The following is a 17,084-nucleotide window of genomic DNA, read 5'->3' on the forward strand; positions in this document are numbered from 1 at the left end:
GGGGCGGGGTCTGTGATGCTGCTCTGGAGAATGTTGGGGATCTGACTGTGCTACCTTACAGGGGTGCCCGGATCACAAAACGTCCTGAACAAAATGGCAAAGTCTTTGGCTGGTTCCCATATCATCTTTGTGTTTATCTGCTTGCCTGAAGTGTAGATTGTTATTACATCAGGCTGATCACATTCATATGCAATCTTTAATGAGACTATTAATTCCCTTTTTCTGCCTTTTTTTTAATGCAGATATACTGAGCGCGTCTCTTCAGCCGTACAATGTAAGTACCTGAGGATCAGGATGTCGTGCCGTCATGTCTCAGTCTTGGGATAGGTACCACTATCTGATGAAATCTACCTTCATGCTCTTGTTTTTGGTTTTGCTCAGGCCAAACATAGTGAAACCTTTAAGACTATAGTGGAGTTCGAGTGTCGAGGATTGGAGCCTGTAGACTTTCAGCCGCAGGTAAGTGAAGTAGAACCAGGATCCAGAATATATATGGTCTCAATAATACTAATATCTCTGACATGAGAGCCCAGCTATCTGGAGTAGATGACATTGGGGATCTGCACCTTAAAAAGCCCCAGAAGATCTCAACAGGAGCAAAGCAAAGATGTTTAGTTTGGGAAATGTGGATTGTTTCCTTCTGGAAAATGCTTGCTGTCATGCTGATCCATTGGCTTCAGTGCTTTGAGACACTTGCCCACAATAAACATGTGGATAAGGATTTCTGATTTCCCTCACCTACAGGAGGTCAGCAATGGTATGCCGGTATGTCTCTGCACAATAATGCAGAGGAAAATATAACTGTACTTGGTCATAGGATTTGATATGTGTATGCATTGTTAAAGTGACACTAGACTCAGGAGTTAAAGAAGATCTCCATGCAGAATAAAAATGAATAAATACAAATTAATAAATAATTAATAAAAATTAACCTTTGCAACGGGGCTGCTTGTTTTGCTCTAGGGTGTAAAATAAAAAAGATACATTTACCCGATCCTATATCCTGCGCTCTTCCACCTCCTGCGACTCCGGCTGCGGGATGTCCCTCAGCGTCCTCGTGTCCAATTTAAGTAAATGACCTTGTGTTGGATCTCAGACCATTGGGAAGACGAGGCTGTGGGGACTGAGGTTTTGGTGAGTATATCTTTTTTTTTAATTTTAGACCCTAGAATAAAACAAGCACTTAACTCTTGCAGTGCGGGGGTAGCCCCACTGCAAGGGATAAAAGGACACTATACTCAGGTGTTAAATCCTAAAAATGCATTCAGTTACCCCAACTATTAACAAAACTACATTATCTGTGTGTCACAGTCTCACGTTTTATTTACTAATTTGTATTGAGATTGTAGTCCATCACGGGAGCGAGCTTGGAGCGGTGACTACTTTACAACACACACGGGGACCATGGGGAACAAAAGTAGCCTCCAGAAGGAAGGACAGTGTCGGCACCAATTCTGAGATGATTTGAGGATCTACAGCCGAGTGATACACAAATAAAGTCCAGTATTGGTAATAGTTAGGATACCTGAATGCATTTTTTAGATTTAAATCCTAAGTTTAGCATCACTTTAAGGGCTTTTTGGTAGTTGATGGTTATATCTAAAGTCTGATAATAGTATATTTTCAAAATTGCAGATTTCTATTCCATTTAAAAACATGGCAGCTTTACAGAGATAAAGGGGACCTGTTATAAAGCAGTGTGGCTTGTGTGCCATACCGCTGGTTTATAAATGGGCCCCTTTATCTCTGTGTGTTAAAAAATATGCTTTCTGCTTTGCTTGCATTGCGACTCTGAACCTAGAAACATCCCATTCATTCTAATAAATGTGGGGCGGAAAAATTCTGATAGGAGGAAATTTGTCACATGACTTAAACTGTTTCCATGTCGCAAAGTGTTCAAGAGAATGCAGGACAGCTAGAGAAAAAGTGGATTGGTCACTTACTAGCAGTCAGATTTTCTGCTTTATTTGAAAGGTTTACAAATCAGTCACAAGCTTCCTTTTTATGTTTCTGTGATGGGTTAGGAGGGGAAATGAGGGGTGATTGGTTGCTGTAAGCACAGAAATTTCATGCTGAAGGCCCAACATCTCTTAAAGCTGAACTGAGAGGGTATAAAAACCTTTTTTTCACATCTATTCCTCATTAGATACAAAGGATATAAATGCACTTTTTGTGTACCAAATATTACTTTGTAAAATTAGTCATTACATCATCAGTGTGCTGCACTTAGACTGTGCAGAGAACAGATATGTGGGAGGGGCCAGCAGGCTCCTCCCACTACAGGTTGCCTGCAGAAAACTACAGGAGGGGGCGGAGACCAGACCAGTCATCCTGCACAAGCAGAGAGAGCAGCATTGACCGGTCTTTATTACATAAAGTCTCACATTGGATTACTGCACAGATCTGGAAGACATACACAAAGCACACCAAGCTTCAAGGAAGAATACACATGACTCTTATATTTAGACAACAATTGCTTTTCCTGGAGTTCAGCTTTAAGACTCAGGTACACTCAGCATCTTGTTCTTTGTTGCACTGACTCATTCACGGGCCGGATTGGGAAGAACAGAGGGGGCTGCTGCTGTGCACCTTTAGCTGATCTTCCAGAATGTGACCTAATCTCTTTATTAGATTACCGATTAGTCACTCTTCCATCACCATGTCACACTGATGTACCAATTATTGTCTATTATGTGAAGTGGGGATTGTGGAAAACAAGAGAGAAATCTATTGGCTTATACAGTGCGGGTGTTAGTTCGGTGACACATGTCACCCATGTGTGCTGTATGTCGCAGTTAGAGTCAGGTAAACAAATCAGCTGAGGATTAGAGCAGTTTATCTATAGCGTGTATACAGTGCACAGAAGGCATGGTATGCGGTGCGCGGGAGGGATGGTATGCGGCGCGCGGGAGGGACGGTATGCGGCGCGCGGGAGGGACGGAATGCGGCGCGCGGGAGGGACGGAATGCGGCGCGCGGGAGGGATGGTATATACGGCGCGCGGGAGGGATGGTATATACGGCGCGCGGGAGGGATGGAATATACGGCGCGCGGGAGGGATGGTATATACGGCGCTCGGGAGGGACGGTATACGGCAGCGTTGTCACCCTGTCATTGGAGGGCAGCGTTGTCACCCTGTCATTGGAGGGCAGCGTTGTCACCCTGTCACTGGCAGGCAGTTGACACACTATTGTGTGAAATAGGAAGGAATTGTGTCAGTGTACAGGCTGTACAGTGTGGCAGAGATGTCTAGATCATAGTACTGGCTGAACAGAGCTACAAATCCTCTGGCAAGTAAATGAGTTCACATATAATGCATGTGGCGGCTTGCCTGGTGTTCCACTTCAATGCGTAGTGTAGAATTGAGCTATTAATGTGAAGCGTATGATTCCAATATGGATTGTTCTCTGCTTGTCTTTCTGCAGGCCGGCTTTGCTGCTGAAGGTGCAGAGACTGGAACTCCCTTCAATGACATTAACCTGGAAGAAAAGGTAGGTGTGTCTTGGCACATTTTGTACTAGCTATTCTGTACCTTTTCTGTACTTTCCAGCATAAAAATCTACTTTTAAAGTCTGTTTCTGTGCAGTGCTCATCCCAACCAGTACTGCCATTACCAGGAGAGGTAAAGAGAACCTGTTAGGAGTGAAATGTAAAAGCTGCAATTGCTGATCCTCTGCCTCCAGAAACGTCTGAGTGGCTGACGCACAACAATGTGCAGATCAGGAGGTCTGGCTCCTGCGTTGTAAAGTAGCCACCGCCACGATGAACTACAATCTCATGTTTATGTTACTGGTTTGTATTGAGACTGTAGTCCATCATGGGACAGTGTCAACACCAGTTCAGAGATGATTTGAGGATTTACAGACAAATGATACACAACTAAGAGACATTTCTGTTAATAGGGTACAAAGCATTGTTAAGATTTACATTGTAGATGCTCTGTGATATCTCATTGTGTACTCTTGTGATTGGGGGGCAGTATAAGTGCCCGCTGGTTCTGTAAAAAGACAGTTTACTTTAGTGAAAGATATTTGGTGACGACGCTGCCAGTGAAGGTAAAAACAGTCCACTCCTACAGTCCCAGAACCTGCAACCAACAGAACCAGATGGGACGTTACTTCTTCTTCTATGAAAACAGAAAGAGGAGCACACTTGGCACTATGCTTCAGAAGATTGCTAATGACAGGTTCTCTTTATAGAGTAGATGATACCTGTAAATAGTGAAATCATTGCTCTCTACAAAGAAACAAAGACCTGACTGTTGTTTTATCATCCCTGTAGGACTGGACGGATTACGATGAACAAGCCAAGGAATCTGTGGGGATCTACGAGGTGACGCATCAATTTAAAAAGTGTTGAAATCAGTGATAATCGGAATATATGTTTACAGTGTGCTCAGCCACAATTGGTTACATGTAAAGATATCTGGGATATAATAAGAGATCATGTGCCACAGACACGGGAACAATGATTGGACAGTACAGAATGTTTACTATTCCTCCTGCAAGGCTTCAGTACTCTTCTCAAAGGTCACATGATTCAAAATGAGGAATAAAGCGTCTGGATCTCCCTCATGTGTATGTGTGCTTAAATGTAGAACTTTATTTTCCCCTTAGAGACCCTCATAAAATTATATGTGTATTCAATGTATGTTATTTACCTATAAAATCCTCCCTGGTGTAGACATCCAAAATCCCTGAGACTGCTGCTGGGCGCCGCCATCTTGGATGTGATGTCAGCAGCCCCAGGAGACTCCAAGCTGTCACAGAAGTGATACTCTATAGCCTTGGTTCTCAACTGGTGGGTCGTGACCCTGTGTTCAGTGGGTCCCCGCGTGCCTTCCACTTTTCTAGGTGAGAGGCTCCTCAGCCTCCCCCTAGCACAGCACTGTCAGTTCTTGCGCCAAGCAGCCATTCAAAATATGCTGCCCGGCGCCGAGTGTCAGCTTGAGGTAAGGTGGGCTCCATCTATAAGTGCATTGCTTACAGCTCCCTCTCATGTCCTGTAGAGGTGCCTGGACTGGTGTGATGTAACATTCTGACTCTCGGCACCTCTACAGGGTGTGCAAGGGAGCTGTAGGAGCAATGCACATATGGATGGAGCTCCATCACAGCACAGCGGCCCACACCGGACGCCAGGCTAAAGATCCACTCCAGTTCCCATAAAGTAGGGAGACTTGGTGGATCTTTAAAAAAAAAAATGTTAATATTTTGTTGGAGTGTGTGTCTGTGGTTGTGTGTTTTGGAGGGCCCATTCACACTAGTACAGTGCGTTAAATGCACTGTACTTTGCAATCGCACCTACCACGCATTTAGGTGTGAAGTGCATTGCATTGACATTCATTTGAATGGCACCCCAAATGCACCTCCCACCCACAGTTGTATTGCCCGCATCCAAACACGCAGTACCGCAATGCTGCGCTTTCCATTGCAGTGCAAATTGGGTCACGGCTTAATGACCAAGGACAAATGTGGGTCCTGAGGTTACACAAGTGGAGAACCACTGCTCTATAGTATACCTCTTCCCCAGTTGCAGCTGGCCCCCCTCGGAGGATCGGATGAGTATATCGTTGCTATTTTTGAGCCTAGGTAAAAATACAAGCACTTAACCCTCGCAGTGCAGAGGTAGCTCCACTGCATGCGTTAAGAAACATTTTACCTGGATTTCTGCTTTAATCTGCACTTAATAGCCTAGTTCCAGCACTGTCCTCACCGCAAGTCTTCAAAAGAAAACAAGAGAACTGCACTGCAAGGGTGAGAAAAGATGGGAATTCCAGATTTAGGTAGCAAGGCAGTGAGCGGCGCAAAATCAATGCTAGAATGACCTTGGTGTGACGCAGCAAATGTCCTTACAGACTGGTTGTTAGCTCTTCCAGTGAATATATAACTATGAAAGGTTGATGCATACAGTCAGGAGCTGGAGATTTGTCCAATCTCACTAAACAACTCAAAGTTCAGTAGGTCACATCATGCTAAGCCAAAGTTACCCATTATCACTCCGGGCTCCTGCCTCTTGTTTTATAATAAGATATCAGAGGCTCAGCCATTGTGCAGCTTTCTATGAAAGAAAACGCTATAATAGTACACCGGCTGCAATTCCTGAATTCACCTTCTCATAGTTTCTACTTCCTGGCGGTCATGCTGATCCGGTGTCTTCAGTACTTTCTGGAGTCACTGTCCCAGCACAAGTATGTACATCCGGGCTCCTGGCCTCACTTGCCGCATGCTTTCTCAGCGTCAGTAACTCAAAGTATTAGAAAAGGAGACTCAGCATGTCCGCCAGGTAAGTTGTAGACTTTGTACTTCTCTCATGAGCCGCTTTAAAGTATATCGAAAGCCCAAACTAAAAAATTGGACAGGATTGCTAACTCTTCCCAACATCAAATCTAGAAAGAAAAAAAAATGTTGGCTTTGGATGTACAAAAAGCTGGCCATACACCTAGAGATTATCTGCAGACTGTCTCTGGTCAGATGGGAAAAGTGTAACAGATTCCTCCCTCTACGCTTAACTGTGTGGATGGAGGAATCTCCCACTGGGCCAAGCTTCAGTATCTTGCTAGTCGGCCCTCTGGCTCTCAAAACACCTGAACAATCTGATTGGATGCAGGCATTGTTCAGGTATGCTGACAGCCAGCGGGGCCGACTAGCAATATCCTGAAGCTTGGCCCAGTGGGAGATTCCTCCATACACACAGTTTAGCGTAGATGGAGGAATCGGTTGCACTTTTTCCATTGACGAGAGAAAACCTGCAGACAATCTCTAGTTGTATGGCCAGCTTAACTTTACTGCAACGTTTCATCTTTGGTGAGATCCTTGGAAAGAGTGCTAGATGTCTTTAACAGATATTTATACTCTAACCCCTCACCCAATCACAGCTTACCGGTCCATCGATGTGGTGGCTGTATTAGTTTTATTGTTTTCCCACTTCATTTTCACCTGGTGATTATGCCATTAACACAGTTCCAGACCTCATCTGACAACACAGAATCAACTCACAACAACTAGAACTTCACCCTCCTATGCTTCAGAACAACAGGAAGGGCATTGTTCTGTAGTCCTCATAAATAGCTGAAAATATTGTCATTGAGAACAGTCAGCACGGGCAGATGGCAGAGGAAGTTATCCACTCACAAGATTTCTGACAAAATTAACAGGTTGTTTTTTTTTTAACTAATCAAACCGATATCAAAACATTTTCAATGGTTAAACCAAAAAAGGGACAAAATAAGAGACGCTCATTGTTAGGCTGGCCATACACCTAGAGATTATCTGCAGATTTTCTGTGGTCAGATGGAAACAGATTCCTCCATCTACGTTACACTGTGTGGTTGGAGGAATCTCCCACTGGGCCAAGCTTCAGTATCTTGCTAGTCGGCCCCGCTGGCTCTCTAAATACCAGAACAATGCCTGCATCCAATCAGACTGTTCAGGTATTTTGAGAGCCAGTGGGGCCGACTAGCAAGATACTGAAACTTGGTCCAGCGGGAGATTCCTCCATCCACACAGTTTAGCGTAGAGGGAGGAATCTGTTGCACTTCCTCCATCTGACCATAGAAAGTCTGCAGATCATCTATAGATGTATGGCCAGGTTCAGGGTTTACCTACACTAGATGGTCTCTGGAGCCATGTATTGTAGTATAGCACTGCAATAGCCAATTTTATTCATTACAAAGCAGAGGCTGCTTCCCAACAAAAGTGAGGTGCTCTGTAGCATTTAGCTGCAAGATGCTGACCTCACCATAGACACAACTAGTCATCATGCCACATTCCTGTGTCACTGCTGAGATAAGGCACGTGTGCTTGTAAAATGGACAATCAAAAATATCTAATACTGGCCAATCCAGCTCCTACAGATGAAATGCTTTACATTGGCACAATGTCCCCCTATCATCCTGTATGCAATTACAATCAATAGATCAGTGCAAGCTCAGACTGCAGTGATAAAGAACAAGGCAACGAGATCATTCAGGGTATAGTGGTGAGTTTCCTCTACTTTGCAGGATTTTCTTCAAGTAATTTGAATATGTCCTCCAGGGATTGGTGCACACACTGCACAAACTGCTTGACATCACGAGCTGGGTAGGCGGACACATTGCAACCGATCCAGTCATCGTGTACGCCGTAGCCCAGCCCAAATCCATCAGGGACCACCGGAGCGAAGCCCCCTAGCTGCACGGCCGGGCTTGTTAAGGTGCTTGTGGAGAGGACGTTATGGTTGATTCGAGTGTACGCCGGATCCTGGAAGAGCTCAGGAAGTGACATCCCCTTGCCAGCCGCCAGGTATCGCAAGGCAAAGAGGTGGCGATCAAATCCTTGACCTAGAAGCAACAGGAAAAGGAAAAGACCAGCGTTACATTCAGACACCAGCTTGCTCTTCTGCAACATAGTTTAGTCCATACGTCTCCGGGGTACACCCGTCAGCTACACACAGTAGAAGTAATGAAGTAACCTGTCATGAGACAAATCCTTCCGGGAAGGCTTGTAACCTGGCTGTTAAGCTGACTTCAATATACTCTGAAGCAGCATGACAGACAGACTACCATTGCTGACCTCTGCTTCTCAAAATGCTAGTTATGTATTTTCAGGACAATTTGCCTTTAAAGATCAATTTGTAATGTAAATGCTGACAGCTCTGTCCTTCAGAATATTTAAAGGCCAACTGAATCTTAACATTAAATCCATTCCAGGTGTATCAAAGCAAAAGGTGTTCAATGTCTGTCTGTTTTTGTTCTACAGCAGCCACAGCCAGAGTAGAAAAGCCTGTCCCCTGCCAGCAGCTGCAAAGTGGGACCCTGGCTGTCTGTGGGGAAGCAGCAGTCTTTCTGCATAGGTTTGACACACCTCCTACGGAGTCAGATCTATAGCTCAGCAAAACCCATGCTGACAGGGGACAGGCTTTTCTACACAGGCTGTGGCTGCTTTCTAAACAAAACAAACTGTAAGACTTTCAGACATTTTTTTTGAGACACTTGAAATGCATTTAGAAAATCTAAACTGAAGGTCTGACTGGGCCTTAAAACGGCTGCCACCGCCTAACATTATTTTAAAATGAGCCGCCCTTCAAAAGATCAGTAATACTTACCCAACCCTGCTAGCAATGCCCCCCATCTTCACTCTTTTAAAGAGATACAGTGCCCAAAGTAGCTCTGCATCTGACACTCTTTGGGATTATCCGATGTCTGGTACCCCAATACATGGTGTGTCTTGTAGTGACATAGAAGCTCATAGGTGGAACTAAAACATGCAGCTGCAGACCAGACAGCTGACACTCCGAGAAGGGGCTGCAGCTCTTGGGGACAACAAAAATCAGAATCATTGTCTGCTGGACTGTTGAATACTCCTGATCTTCATTTATTGGGGTTTTTTTTTTTTTTTTAAATCCATAGCAACAGAGTTGCTATGAATGATTTTAAGCAGAGTTCTTTTTGGTCCCCTCACCATATTCTGACTGGTCAAGTGGGCCCTCTAGTAACTTTACAAGTCTGCAAGAAGAAATGTCTGAAGTCACAATTAGCAAAAGCACTATTAAAACATGTTATTAAAAAGCAGTCTAACTCCAGAGAAAGTAAAAGTTTATTCTTGCAGAGGGGCTAGCCCCGCAATGCAAAGGTTACCCGCTTGTTTATGGCTACGGGACAGGAAAAAGCTGTTTTACTTACCTGATCTCCGCTCTCATCAGCTCTCCCCAGGTTGCTAGACTTGTTCCCACAACCTCTTCTCGCCTTCACTCAGGTGGTCTCGGGTCCTCTGACATCATCAAGTACAATGCAGGCTCTATAGCCCTGCATACATAACAACAGCGAGGGACAGTCAACAGACGGAGTGGAAGGGGAGAAGAGGAGAGCGCTACCTGCCAAAGGAACAGGGAAGAAAAACAACCTTTTCCTGTCCCCTAGGCATAAACGAACATCTAACCCTTGGAGTGCAGGGACAGCCCCACAGGAAGGGAAAACTTTCATTTTCCCTAAACTGACTGTGTCTAGGCTGGGGTGATGTCATCAGTCTACTGCAAGCAGAAGGAAGCATTCCCTTAGTCTATTAATGTTATAACTTTCTAGCAATTCGGAAGGTGAGAGGCTACAGCAGGGCCCAATCTGTGTCAATCAGGATTAATATAGACTATTTAAACAAATGCAGATCATTACTAAATTCCGATCTTCGTGCATTTTAAGTCCACTTTCAATAAATGTTTTCTCCAGCTCTACATTGCTTGGAAGTATGAGTTATGTGGAGAAATTCCATTCTATCAGTCCAATAAACCCCTTGTAATAAATATCCAGAAACACATACTAGGTTCTTGTTTCAGAGCTTTTGATAAATGTGTTCCAGAATTATTAAGACTCACCCATTGCTGCTTCCCTAGTTAGCTGCCCATGATACTTGGAGCATTCATTGAGCATTTCCCTGAGCTCAGCTGCGTTATGCTTGGAGGAACTCTTCACAAAAGCCTCTGAGCACTTCTTTGTATAAAGGCTAGCTGGTCGGATGGTCTCCGTTCGCCCGTGTTTGAAGGCTGCCGTGCTACAGGACTCGTAGGTAGCCGTTGTTTGCCCGTATTGCCTGAGAAAAGCCATCTGGAAAGAAAGCTGAGATACGGCATCAGGACTGAGCTTCTGGGTTTTCAGGAACTCCTTTCCTCCTCTTTTGAACTCCATGGCGGCAATGGTCAGGGAACCCACCAAAGCATCAAACTTCTTTTTAGCGTTGGTCACTGCAGCTTTCAGAGAGTCATCCAGATGAAATGTGAGTTTTTGTACGGCCTTACTGGAGTCAACAACAGCAGGAGCACTCTGAGGAGTTACACCGGGCCGCTCTGTGCTGTCCTTGAAAACTTCATTCTGAAACCTCAGAACAGCAACTCCATCTCCCCATGAATGCTCGAAATTGATTGCCGCTGTCCCATCCTTCGTCGTGATGATGCTGAATGACTTGTCATACCAGCGGTTTGAAGCAGAACCGTAAAGCATATTTTCGGAGAGGTGAATGGGATCTTTAACAGGAACGTCATCCAGACACAGACAGAACACAGCAGAATCTACTTTATGCAGAGCCTCTTGGTTACCATTGTCTATAAGCTTCTGCCTTAATAGGGCCCATGTGTTCCTCTCTTCACTAGTTAAATATCCTAAGGGGAATTCTGGTGCAGGAGTGCTGTCCGACAGGATGTATTTAAGATGGGCCTTAACTTCTGACGCTTTCACTATATTTCCATCTTTATCCAGAACATCAAATACATAGAAGTTTCCATTTCGGAGGACCAGAAGATGTCTTCCCTTCTCATCGCCCACAAGTTCATCCTTGTTCAGTTTTGGGATTCGGGTGGAGTTAAACAGGCGGAAATACTGAGACATGTCTAGCGGGTATGCATTGACCATGTACGCCCCGTACCAGGACAGAGAGGACGGCACAAAGCGGATAAGATTCCTGAACCGCTGTGTGTCACTTTTGGCTGGATTGAGGTGGAATATCTCTGGCTCCAGATAACCGGCTCTCATGGTCTTTAGGAAACGCATGGCGGACACCGTCATGTTTGTGGCTCTGACAAGCTGGTCGTTAAATTCTGGATTTGGGTCAGGAGTGAAGGACATGAAAGGATTAAAATTAAGCACAATCGGGTCTCTAGCACAGAGATACATGTCAAACCATGGACCTGCAAGCCAAGACAAGTGTAAAGTTAATATTAAGTTGAGTATTCCTGAAAGAAGGCATTATGGGTATCATCAATGATGACTCCAGTGTATTAAGCAAACCTTTCTTATACAAAAAGATTCCAAATAACACTATTCTCTAAAAGCAAGTACCAAGGGGGCATCTGCCAGGTGCCTAGAGTTCTCAAACATTTTCTGTGCATCCAAGGAGCCCCCAAGGACCACTTTAAACTTCAACATGAAGCTTGAACATTCTCCCCCAAAGTAATTAGGAGAATAAAATGGCTTTGTTCCTAAACACCTACCTGAGATGTAACTGGTGTGTTTATTCTGCTTGTCTTGTTGCACCAGTTCCTCATGCAGCTGCTTCCCTACCCCATTCTGGAAGTTCAGTGCCAGTTGTTCCGTCTTCCTGAAAAGAAAAAAAAAAAAAGTCAAACCATAATTCCCAGTTGGCCATTTATAAACCATATTAGTTATCAGCCAGAACTTAAAGAATGACTAAACTTTTACAATGAACTGGCCCCGGTTACAGAAGACACATTGTAGCCTTAGGGAATCCCACTCAATGTTGATCTGGACTTGGGGACGAGCAGGAGTTGACTTTGCCCACCAATATACATCGACACCTCTTTTTGGGTGAAATCTATGTCCTTTATGGATGGAAAGGGTGGAACTATTGCTCTGTGCCTCTGACTTCTAGGGGAGATTATATAACCCGTATCTTCAGAAAAAAATCACCTCTACTGTCATGGTAAACAACCTGCTTCCCTATTTATAATGGTCTGGCTCTCTAGCAACTTCAGCACAAAATTATAGCTAATTTGCCTACAAACGTCAGGTGGTCATAATAATCTGGCCACTCAGTGTATACTCCTATGTCCACTACTGGGGGGAGTTTTATGTCACCACCATGGGTCTAAATAGATACAGTCTTCTGATCTGATTGTTTTAAAGTTCAAAGATGTTGTGTTAATATACACCTGAGGAAACTGGACTACAATCTCACTGAAAGTGAGATTGTAGTCCATCACGGGAGCGAGCTTGGAGCGGTGACTACTCTACAACACACACAGGGACCATGGGGAACAAAAGTAGCCCCCCTCCAGAAGGAAGGACAGTGTCAGTACCAATTCAGAGATGATTTGAGGATCTACAGCCGAGTGAACACAAATAAGATACATTGTTGTTACCAGTTGAGGTACTTGAATGTATTTTTAAGATTTAACTCCAGTTTAGTGTCACTTTTAGAATTGCATATACCGTATTTTGCGCTCCATAAGGCGCACCGGTACATAGGACGCAGGCAGTTTCTGTCACAGAAGCTGTGACAGAAGCTGCAGTTAGTGACCGCTGAGACAGGTGGCGCTGTGATTACAGCGCCACGGTCTCAGTGATCACACAGAGCAGACGAAGAATGGACTTTCTTCGTCTCTTCTAGGGGCTCTATGGTGAGCTCCTATCCCGTGGTCACAGCACCACCGTCGCTCGGTTTTATTGCAAGTGATCGGAATAGATCACTTGTACTAGACAAGGAGCGGCTTCCACTGTACGTTTAGCTCTGCTTTAGCTCTGCTTTGTACAAAAAACTAGGGATTCGCTCCATAAGACGCACACACATTTCCCCCTGCCTTTTGGGGGGAAAAAAGTGTGTCTTATGGAGCAAAAGATACGGTATATGTATAGCAGGACGATATTTTTGTTGTATTATGTTGTCCCAATTGGAAAAAGTGGAACAATTCCTCAAAGAATTGATGGCCTATCACTTATTTGTATTACTTTTTTGGTATGAATGTTTTTATGGAGCAAATCTTTTTAGCAAATAAAGATGTTTTTGAACATGTAGATGAGTGTTATAGTACCTAAAACATCCAGGTTATTACCATTTGAAATTATTTATGAATTAAATTTTCAACACAAATATGCAATGAAATGTATTACATGTATAGCTCAATGTGCTGGGCTGCAGCTATTCGAACTTACAATTTAGTTCTTTGGTAGAGGGGGTGGAGGTGACTTGGTGCAACTTAATGTAAAGCTACAGTTACCCTTTAACATTTGTCCTTACCTAAACTGTTCATCATCTAGAAGAGGTCGCTGTGCATTCAAGTATCTTTTCACAGTGTCTTCAAGTTTGGGTATTGGAAGTCTGGAAGATAAAACAAGGATACATGAAAAGGCAAACTCCAATATCAGAGAAGGAAGAGTGGCCACAGGATTATCAAAGACACAAGTAACTACAGAACAAAGAGTGCAAGACATTTTTATACTGTTCACACTGTATATTTTCTGCACAGTTTTAAAGCGAGCCTGTGTCATGTCCGGGACAATCAAATCATCAAATCTACTGGTAAGATCAATAACTATTAAGGCCCCATTTACATTTGCAAATGGGGCCATCTGCATGGGTCTCATGAATTGCTCTGTCAGACTCATCCATACAGCTGCGGGCAGGAAGTGCTGTTCAAGCAATGACAGCTGACAGCACCTGCAGTCGTCTGTGCTTGTTTGTATGTGATCAAACTGTTTTTATCAAGGGGAGATTGTACACAGGATAAGGGTGCCCACACACCTTACGATCGTATGATTATCGTAAGGTGTGTGGAAGCCGTGCGACCTCTACTACTGTAAGGTCGCACGACTTTTAACTTACGAACATGTTTGAAAACCCGCCGAGCATCGTACGATGTTCGGCGGGTGTGTAGCATGTTCGTAAGATAAAAGCCGGACGGGCCGGTGTGCGCAAGCGCACACTGCCCGTTCGGCATTGCGGTCAACGGAAGTCCACCCCTCAGGGGGGCGCGGCTTGCGATCATCGCAAGTACGATCTGCCTGTCCAAGATAGGCAGATCGTACGTTTTTTTAAGTACCTTACAACCATCGCAAGACAAAAGTCTTGCAATGGTTGTAAGGTGTGTGCAATTACATGTGAATGGCTGCGGGTGCTAGCAGCTGTCGATGCTTTGAAGAGTGCTTCCTGTCCGCAGCTGTTTGCATGAGTCTCAAACAACGAAAAAATAAAAAAGGTGTTAGTGACAGACTGCAAAATATATGTCATTTCTGAATGCTGTCAGACACCGATCATTCATCTGTCAGCAGACCAAAATGTTCCTGAATTGTAGAGGGCCGAAAAGATTTCCCATACTACACGATGCCTTTTACTGTCGCTGAAAGCAAACATGGCTGTCAAAATCAACTGCAGTCTAATTACAAAGCATTTAGGGCTCGTTCACACCAATTCCAGTGCGCTCTAGCACGGTTAGCTGCTGGAACGCACTGGATTGCATACTGTCCAGTGTCCAGCTCCCTGCGTTCTGGAGTGGGAGGGGGCAATGCATTCAAGTCAATGGCACCCACCCCGCCTACAGTGCAATCGCCTGCACTAGAATGTGTGACACAGCAATGCCCGTGTTCTGGTCCAGTGCAATCGCAGAAAAACAGCACCATTTTGTGTGGTTGTACTAGACCAGAACACAGGCATTGCTGTGCCACAAGTTCTGGTGCAGGCGTTCGCACTGCGGGCGGGGAGTATGGCTGCGGTGCCATTGACTTGAATGCACTACCAACCCCCTCCTGCCCCAGAACACAGGGAGCTGGACAGCATGCGATCCAGTGTGTTGCAGTAGCTAACTGTGCTGGAGCGCACTGGAATTGGTGTGAACGGGCCCTTAATTGAAAAAGTAGATGCTGCTTAAAAAAAAACAAATGATCCCAATATCCAGGGACTAACTCAGGATCCCATAATGTGTACAAGGAGAATTTGGTCCCTAGAAATGTCTTAAACTTAAGCAGCTACACACCAAAATAATGTTGTCACTTCCCATCTGTTCCAGGCTTAAATTATCTGGAGTTTTTTCCCAACAAAGCTGATCACTGCCCGTGATAATTTCTCTTATTTGCAATAACAGTTCAATTTTCAGAACAAGCTTTTGGGGTGTACCCCCTTCACCTAAGTCCAAGCAGCACTCAGCCTGGACTTTAGACTCCGTATTGCTTGGACATTACATAAAGGGAGTACACCCCAATAGTTTGTGCTGAAAGTTTAACTGTTACAGCTGTTGATCATACTTTTTTATTTGCACTAAGGGCCCATTTACACGGGCGGGCACATCTGTATGGCTTAGGAGGGAGCAGGTCTCTGCACGGGGGTGCACACCTGTGTGAATGATAATGGAATAAAAAAATTAAAACTATCATCAATAGTACTCCACTGTGTTGTTGCAAGCGCACTAATATGGCTACAATTTTAATAATTTTTTTTAATTAACCCTTGCAGTGAGGCTATTTCTGCACTGTAAGGGTTAAGTGCTCATTTTGGTAATGCAGCGGTCTAAGGTCCTTGAGTCATCACATTCTATACACCGTGTATAAGACATGAGGAGCCAAGGTACATACCATCACTGCAGCGTAGGTGAGAGGCAGGGGGAACCCCAAAACAAATGGCTGGCTCCAAGGATCAGGTGAGTATAACTTTAATATTTCCTCCCTAGACCAAAATGAGCACTTAAGCCTTGCAGCGCAGGGGTAGCCTCACTTCAAGGCTTAATAAAAACATTCCCCTGAGTTCTGCTTTAAGCATGCTGGAGGCCTTTATACGCCAAACAAGTTTTGAGAATCCAAAAGTGTTTTATTGCAACAGCAACATGCTTCTCTGCCATCTGACACAGGCACTCGCACACCATTTACCCCGATTACTATACCTAGAAGCCTATCTTGGAAGTCCAATATATACTGTAATTATTGCTCAAGCCCTGATGAAGGGGGATTGTTTGACCCCCAACACAGATTGGCTGCCTTTTCTTTTCCCGTTGTCTCTTGCTGAACCAAGAAAACACTTCTGGACTCCAAAACTTGTTCTTATTCCACTTCAAATGAATTTCCAAATGCTCAGATCCATTGTACAATGCAAACACTCATAAACCATGGCTGACGATGGCTTCTGAACACCTAAAAAATGCATCTTTAGTACCAATACACTGATACGCATTGCGCGATCGTCCATATACCCACCTAGGCAGACTTTTCTGAAAGTGCATAGTGGGGACAATGCTTTTGTGCAGATACTCCGTGTCACTGCTTCCTGCGCTGTACCCCCGGAGGAAGACAGATGTTGTGGCAGCTGATGATCCCCCTTTCCACATACATGACTTAGTCAGCAGGCGAGCCATGGCTATCGTCTGTCAACACAAAGCATCAAACCTGGAGGAGACAGAGAGAATATAGTAACCCGGAGGAGACAGAGAACAGATATTAACCCGGAGGGAACGCAGGAGAGCGTTCATGAAACCAGAGGAGACAAAGAGAACAGATATTAACCGGGAGGAGACAGAGAGAGCGTCCGTAAACCCAGGAGGAGACAGAGAGAGCGTCCGTAAACCCGGGAGGAGACAGAGAGAGCGGCCACAAACCCGGGAGGAGACAGAGAGAGAGAGAGGGGG

General features: G+C 44.6%; 2 protein-coding genes across 3 annotated transcripts in view; one reads left to right on the forward strand and one right to left on the reverse strand.

Moving 5' to 3' along the window:
* Positions 1–4,367, forward strand: part of CUNH1orf123 (chromosome unknown C1orf123 homolog) — an 8,957-nt gene extending 4,590 nt beyond the window's left edge. Inside the window, exons 5-8 of the mRNA XM_018552487.1 lie at positions 243–274; positions 382–459; positions 3,425–3,490; positions 4,281–4,367. Coding sequence (XP_018407989.1) covers positions 243–274; positions 382–459; positions 3,425–3,490; positions 4,281–4,358 — 254 coding nt within the window. The 3' untranslated portion in view covers positions 4,359–4,367. The remainder of the gene's footprint in view (positions 1–242; positions 275–381; positions 460–3,424; positions 3,491–4,280) is intronic.
* A 3,619-nt stretch (positions 4,368–7,986) lies between these two features.
* Positions 7,987–17,084, reverse strand: part of CPT2 (carnitine palmitoyltransferase 2) — a 24,625-nt gene continuing 15,527 nt past the window's right edge. For both annotated transcript variants that reach the window (XM_018552482.1, XM_018552481.1), the window contains exons 3-7: positions 16,657–16,845; positions 13,715–13,795; positions 11,952–12,058; positions 10,344–11,648; positions 7,987–8,316 (exon numbers count right to left, since the gene is read on the reverse strand). In XM_018552482.1, coding sequence (XP_018407984.1) covers positions 7,988–8,316; positions 10,344–11,648; positions 11,952–12,058; positions 13,715–13,795; positions 16,657–16,814 — 1,980 coding nt within the window. In that variant the 5' untranslated portion in view covers positions 16,815–16,845 and the 3' untranslated portion in view covers position 7,987. The remainder of the gene's footprint in view (positions 8,317–10,343; positions 11,649–11,951; positions 12,059–13,714; positions 13,796–16,656; positions 16,846–17,084) is intronic.

This window comes from Nanorana parkeri, unplaced genomic scaffold, assembly GCF_000935625.1.
Source record: "Nanorana parkeri isolate BGI_ZX_2015 unplaced genomic scaffold, ASM93562v1 scaffold89, whole genome shotgun sequence".
Lineage (NCBI taxonomy): Eukaryota > Metazoa > Chordata > Amphibia > Anura > Dicroglossidae > Nanorana > Nanorana parkeri.